Raw genomic sequence first — 8,089 nt, 5'->3', positions numbered from 1 at the left:
GTATCTCGTGTTAAATCGATCTCCCCAGATACTGGCACTGCCGTTACCGTGTCAGGTAATTTCGCAAGACGATACTTGAAACCTGTCGCATCTCTCCTGTATAAGTTCTAATGATTTACATTTTGTATGTTCCAAGGGGAGCCACAATGGATACAACACGCCCTTTGTCTTTACCATCGATCTTCACGTAATCGTTTACACAGATGTTGCTCATTGTTGAAGCCATTTTGAAGTCGTGACTATGCATAATCTGCAGTAACTACGGTAGCAGACGACAAAGGAAAACAAAATAGAGTATCATACATGTTACTATCTAAACTAAGTTCGGTTTATTTCATAAATACTGGTACACTTTTACAATGCAATCACACAATTGAGGTAGGCGACAGCCATACAATTCTTTTTAAGTATTGGACACGAGTAACAGGTCTGCATTGGGTTGAAGCACGAGAAACTTATCAATGAATTTTATCAGGAAAGTTGTCCGACCTTAGGTCATCACCAATTTCCGGATGCATCGTGAAAACTAGAACCTCTTTCCGTGCGCTGATACTCAGATGTTTCTTCTAGACTGAACTCAGTCATGTCATATTTATTTATCCACATTGCCTGCATTTGTCAAGTTGAATCTAGGTCGATGTAACACGTGTTCTGATTGGACAGAAAAAAGGGAGATAAATCTGTTGCCATTTTTTGACGCTAGGGGATTTTATGAGATCGGCGAAATATGGCCGTATTAGAACAGAGGTTCGTAGGAAGGTATGACAAGTAACCTTTGTGGGAAGAGAATGGTAAGCGGGGTACATTGAAAATAACAGAATAGCGCTTAGCCAATCAGAAAGCGACATTCATGTGTGAGGTAAGATAATGACATATGCACCTCACTTAGATTACATCCTAAAAAAATACATTAAACGATATAAGCTCTATTTATGTAAAGGCATTTAGAGTAATCGGCTGTTTAGCTTTAACACATGTTCCTAATTACATCTTCAGGTACTGAACATCATTTTAAGATATTTAACAAGATATTTGCGTGTTCCAGATATCGTTAATTCAGCAGTAGTATAGATCACGCACATACGGAAGAGAATGTAAAAATGGTACTCTAGGCAAACAATTATACTTAAACGCCTTTCTTTATTTTCTCTTGAGAGAACAACGTTATAGAATATTTATAACTGCTATTTCAAAAATGTTTTCCGGATTCTCTGTGGTGGGTTACATTGTACAGATAGGTACCCCGTGTGGCGACAAGCGTTTTGTAGTAATAGCAGTCCATATGGACATCTGTGGATAGTGAGATAAGCATGAAGGCGTACCATTTAACTTTGTTTGCGATGCCTCTGGGTTGATACGTAACAGCAAATATATTTTTAAGTACAAACCCCAACTCCTAAGGCTACAGTTTAAGTGTGACAGCAATATTAATACATGGCTCCGCTTTACAGAGAATTGTTGAAAGTGTTGTCTCATGTACATTGTAACACAGTATGTAAAGAAACACTACAGGCTTGAAGAGGATACTGTAGTTTTACATACCTGTTGTAGTGGCGATTCATGGTTATGTAAATCTCAATAGTGTATTCATTAGACTGGTTTTTGCTCAACTACATATTTCCGTAATACTGAAGTAAATCCAAGCACAGTGAAAACTGCGAAAAAGTAAGATATGGCAGGTCCGCCTTACAGCAATGTCTATGCCAGGGCATTTTCAACCAGTGACCCGAATATGCACAATTCTATTATTTGTACTTCATGCAAAATTCATACGCTTCATGATGGCGTTAGAAGTTTGGGACAGATATTATCACAGTATTCTTGACAACGTATGATAGACAAAATGTGAATATGTGTGTTACGCGTGTCAACTATGGGCTCGCATCTAGAGCAGCTGCAACAACAACATCGCCACAAGCACTAGAAGCATCATCTTGAGCAGCTTTAACAACGACATAAAAAAAACACTAGAAACATCATCTTGGGCAGCTGCAACAACAACACCGCACGCACTAGAAACATCAACTTGAGCAGCTTTAACAACGACATCATAAACACTAGAAGCATCATCATACACAGCTGCAACAGCAACACCACACACACTAGAAACATCAACTTGAGCAGCTTTAACAACGACATCATAAACACTAGAAGCATCATCTTGGGCAGCTTTAACAACAACACCAGACCAAACACTAGAAGCATCATCTTGGGCAGCTGCAACAACGACACCAGAACAAACACTAGAAGCATCTTCTTGAACAGCTTTAACAACATCAAAAACACTAGAGGCATCATCATACACAGCTGCAACAACAACACCACACGCACTAGAAACATCAACTTGAGCAGCTTTAACAACGACATCATAAACACTAGAGGCATCATCATACACAGCTGCAACAACAACACCACACGCACTAGAAACATCAACTTGAGCAGCTTTAACAACGACATCATAAACACTAGAAGCATCATCATGCACTGCTGCAACAACAACACCGGAACAAACACTAGAAGCATCATCTTGGGCAGCTGCAACAACGACACCAGAACAAACACTAGAAGCATCATCTTGAACAGCTTTAACAACATCAAAAACACTAGAAGCATCATCATACACAGCTGCAACAACAACACCACACGCACTAGAAACATCAACTTGAGCAGCTTTAACAACGACATCATAAACACTAGAAGCATCATCATGCACTGCTGCAACAACAACACCGGAACAAACACTAGAAGCATCATCTTGGGCAGCTGCAACAACGACACCAGAACAAACACTAGAAGCATCATCATGAGCAGCTTTAACAGTGACATCATAAACACTAGAAACATCATCATACACAGCTGCAACAACAACACCACACGCACTAGAAACATCAACTTGAGCAGCTTCAACAACGACATCATAAACACTAGAAGCATCATCATGACCAGCTGCAACAACAACACCAGAACAAACACTAGAAGCATCATCTTGGGCAGCTGCAACAACGACATCAAAAACACTAGAAGCATCATCATACACAGCTGCAACAACAACACCACACGCACTAGAAACATCAACTTGAGCAGCTTTAACAACGACATCATAAACACTAGAAGCATCATCTTGGGCAGCTGCAACAACGACATATCAAAAACACTAGAAGCATCATCATACACAGCTGCAACAACAACACCACACGCACTAGAAACATCAACTTGAGCAGCTTCAACAACGACATCATAAACACTAGAAGCATCATCTTGGGCAGCTGCAACAACAACACCAGAACAAACACTAGAAGCATCATCTTGAACAGCTTTAACAACGACATCAAAAACACTAGAAGCATCATCATACACAGCTGCAACAACAACACCACACGCACTAGAAACATCAACTTGAGCAGCTTTAACAACGACATCATAAACACTAGAAGCATCGTCATGACCAGCTGCAACAACAACACCGGAACAAACACTAGAAGCATCATCTTGGGCAGCTTTAACAACGACACCAGAACAAACACTAGAAGCATCATCTTGAACAGCTTTAACAACGACATCAAAAACACTAGAAGCATCATCTTGAGCAGCTGCAAAAAGAACACCACACGCACTAGAAACATCAACTTGAGCAGCTTTAACAACGACATCATAAACACTAGAAGCATCATCATACACAGCTGCTGCATCAACAACACCACACGCACTAGAAACATCAACTTGAGCAGCTTCAACAACGACATCATAAACACTAGAAGCATCATCTTGGGCAGCTGCAACAACAACACCAGAACAAACACTAGAAGCATCATCTTGAACAGCTTTAACAACGACATCAAAAACACTAGAAGCATCATCATACACAGCTGCAACAACAACACCACACGCACTAGAAACATCAACTTGAGCAGCTTTAACAACGACATCATAAACACTAGAAGCATCATCATACACAGCTGCAACAACAACACCAGAACAAACACTAGAAGCATCATCTTGGGCAGCTTTAACAACGACACCAGAACAAACACTAGAAGCATCATCTTGAACAGCTTTAACAACGACATCAAAAACACTAGAAGCATCATCATACACAGCTGCAACAACAACACCACACGCACTAGAAACATCAACTTGAGCAGCTTTAACAACGACATCATAAACGCTAGAAGCATCATCATGCACTGCTGCAACAACAACACCAGAACAAACACTAGAAGCATCATCATGACCAGCTGCAACAACAACACCAGAACAAACACTAGAAGCATCATCTTGAACAGCTTTAACAACGACATCAAAAACACTAGAAGCATCATCATACACAGCTGCAACAACAACACCACACGCACTAGAAACATCAACTTGAGCAGCTTTAACAACGACATCATAAACACTAGAAGCATCATCTTGGGCAGCTGCAACAACAACACCAGAACCAACACTAGAAGCATCATCTTGGGCAGCTGCAACAACGACACCAGAACAAACACTAGAAGCATCATCTTGAACAGCTTTAACAACGACATCAAAAACACTAGAAGCATCATCATACACAGCTGCAACAACAACACCACACGCACTAGAAACATCAACTTGAGCAGCTTCAACAACGACATCATAAACACTAGAAGCATCATCTTGGGCAGCTGCAACAACAACACCAGAACAAACACTAGAAGCATCATCTTGAACAGCTTTAACAACGACATCAAAAACACTAGAAGCATCATCATACACAGCTGCAACAACAACACCACACGCACTAGAAACATCAACTTGAGCAGCTTCAACAACGACATCATAAACACTAGAAGCATCATCTTGGGCAGCTGCAACAACAACACCAGAACAAACACTAGAAGCATCATCTTGAACAGCTTTAACAACGACATCAAAAACACTAGAAGCATCATCATACACAGCTGCAACAACACCACCACACGCACTAGAAACATCAACTTGAGCAGCTTTAACAACGACATCATAAACACTAGAAGCATCGTCATGACCAGCTGCAACAACAACACCGGAACAAACACTAGAAGCGTCATCTTGGGCAGCTTTAACAACGACACCAGAACAAACACTAGAAGCATCATCTTGAACAGCTTTAACAACGACATCAAAAACACTAGAAGCATCATCTTGAACACCTGCAACAAGAACACCACACGCACTAGAAACATCAACTTGAGCAGCTTTAACAACGACATCATAAACACTAGAAGCATCGTCATGACCAGCTGCAACAACAACACCGGAACAAACACTAGAAGCATCATCTTGGGCAGCTGCAACAACGACACCAGAACAAACACTAGAAGCATCATCTTGAACAGCTTTAACAACGACATCAAAAACACTAGAAGCATCATCTTGAACAGCTGCAACAACAACACCACACGCCCTAGAAACATCAACTTGAGCAGCTTTAACAACGACATCATAAACACTAGAAGCATCATCATGCACTGCTGCAACAACAACACCGGAACAAACACTAGAAGCATCATCTTGGGCAGCTGCAACAACGACACCAGAACAAACACTAGAAGCATCATCATGAGCAGCTTTAACAGTGACATCATAAACACTAGAAACATCATCATACACAGCTGTAACAACAACACCACACGCACTAGAAACATCAACTTGAGCAGCTTTAACAACGACATCATAAACACTAGAAGCATCATCATGCACTGCTGCAACAACAACACCAGAACCAACACTAGAAGCATCATCTTGGGCAGCTGCAACAACGACACCAGAACAAACACTAGAAGCATCATCATGAGCAGCTTTAACAGTGACATCATAAACACTAGAAGCATCATCTTGAACAGCTGCAACAACAACACCACACGCACTAGAAACATCAACTTGAGCAGCTTCAACAACGACATCATAAACACTAGAAGCATCATCTTGGGCAGCTGCAACAACAACACCAGAACAAACACTAGAAGCATCATCTTGAACAGCTTTAACAACGACATCAAAAACACTAGAAGCATCATCATACACAGCTGCAACAACAACACTACACGCACTAGAAACATCAACTTGAGCAGCTTCAACAACGACATCATAAACACTAGAAGCATCATCTTGGGCAGCTGCAACAACAACACCAGAACAAACACTAGAAGCATCATCTTGAACAGCTTTAACAACGACATCAAAAACACTAGAAGCATCATCATACACAGCTGCAACAACAACACCGGAACAAACACTAGAAGCATCATCTTGGGCAGCTTTAACAACGACACCAGAACAAACACTAGAAGCATCATCTTGAACAGCTTTAACAACGACATCAAAAACACTAGAAGCATCATCTTGAACAGCTGCAACAACAACACCACACGCACTAGAAACATCAACTTGAGCAGCTGCAACAACGACATCATAAACACTAGAAGCATCATCATGCACTGCTGCAACAACAACACCGGAACAAACACTAGAAGCATCATCTTGGGCAGCTTTAACAACGACACCAGAACAAACACTAGAAGCATCATCATGAGCAGCTTTAACAGTGACATCATAAACACTAGAAACATCATCATACACAGCTGCTGCAACAACAACACCACACGCACTAGAAACATCAACTTGAGCAGCTTTAACAACGACATCATAAACACTAGAAGCATCATCATGACCAGCTGCAACAACAACACCAGAAGAAACACTAGAAGCATCATCTTGACCAGCGTTAACAACGCCATCATAAACACTAGAAGCATCATCTTGGGCAGCTCCAACAACAACACCAGAACAAACACTAGAAGCATCATCATGACCAGCTTTAAGAACGACATCAAAAACACTAGCAGCATCACCATGCACAGTTCCAACAACACCAGAACAAACACTAGAAGCATCATCATGAAAAACCAAAAACAACACCAGACCAAACACTAGAAGCATCATCTTGAGCAGCTTTAACAACGACACCAACACAAGCAATCGAAGCATCATTATGAACGGCTGCAACAATGTGAAGACCACCACAAGGACTAGAAACACAGCCGCAAAAACAAACATAAACACTAGAAGCATCATCATGAACAACAATGGCAGCAGCCACCAACGTGTTGTTAAGGATGGCTATTTCAGCTTTGTGACAGATGAGGCAAACAAGAACAGAGAAGGGAGAGAACTCGTGTCTTCTTAACTGAACAGGTGACTCAGTTCTTCCTTCCTCAAGCATTTATACTAAAACTGTACACTATGTGCTCCACAACAGATACAGCCAGACATGTACCTCATCCACATCCCTCAGTCCAGTCCTCTCTGATGGTACCTCACCCACAGCCTTCCATCTAGTCCTGTCTGACGGTACATTAATCAGTTTCCCTTCCCGCCACTCCTGTCTGATGGTACCTCAACCACATTCCCTCCCTCTTGTTCTGTCTGACGGTACCTCAACGACATCCCTCCGTCTAATCCTTTCCGACGGTACATCACTCACATTCCCTCCGTCTAGCCCTCTCCAACGGTACATTAATCAGTTTCCCTTCCATCCAGCCCTGCCTGATCGTACCCCAACCATATCCCTCCATCCAGTCCTGTCTGACGGTACCTCAACCACATCCATCCTTCCAGTCCTGTCTGACGGTACATTAATCAGTTTCCCTGCCGCCCACTCCTGTCTGACGGTACCTCAACCACATCCCTCCGTCTAGTCATGTCTGACGGTACCTCAACCACATCCCTCCGTCTAGTCCTGTATTACGGTACCTCAACCACATCCCTCCGTCTAGTCCTGTCTGACGGTACCTCAACCACATCCCTCCGTCTAGTCCTGTCTGACGGTACCTCAACCACATCCCTCCGTCTAGTCCTGTCTGACGGTACCTCAACCACATCCCTCCGTCTAGTCCTGTCTGACGGTACCTCAACCACATCCCTCCGTCTAGTCCTGTCTGACGGTACCTCAACCACATCCCTCCGTCTAGTCCTGTCTGACGGTACCTCAACCACATCCCTCCGTCTAGTCCTGTCTGACGGTACCTCAACCACATCCCTCCGTCTAGTCCTGTCTGACGGTACCTCAACCACATCCCTCCGT

At 42.4% G+C, this 8,089-nt stretch overlaps 1 protein-coding gene across 1 annotated transcript; it reads right to left on the bottom strand.

Moving 5' to 3' along the window:
• Nucleotides 1-1,944: 1,944 nt before the first annotated feature.
• LOC137292135 (mucin-4-like) lies at nt 1,945-6,996 on the bottom strand. The gene has a single exon (XM_067823676.1). The coding sequence runs from the start codon at nt 6,994-6,996 to the stop codon at nt 1,945-1,947; it is 5,052 nt and encodes a 1,683-aa protein (XP_067679777.1).
• Nucleotides 6,997-8,089: the final 1,093 nt, after the last annotated feature.

Source organism: Haliotis asinina, chromosome 7, assembly GCF_037392515.1.
Source record: "Haliotis asinina isolate JCU_RB_2024 chromosome 7, JCU_Hal_asi_v2, whole genome shotgun sequence".
Taxonomy (NCBI): domain Eukaryota; kingdom Metazoa; phylum Mollusca; class Gastropoda; order Lepetellida; family Haliotidae; genus Haliotis; species Haliotis asinina.
This window is presented reverse-complemented; position numbering and strand designations above follow the sequence as displayed.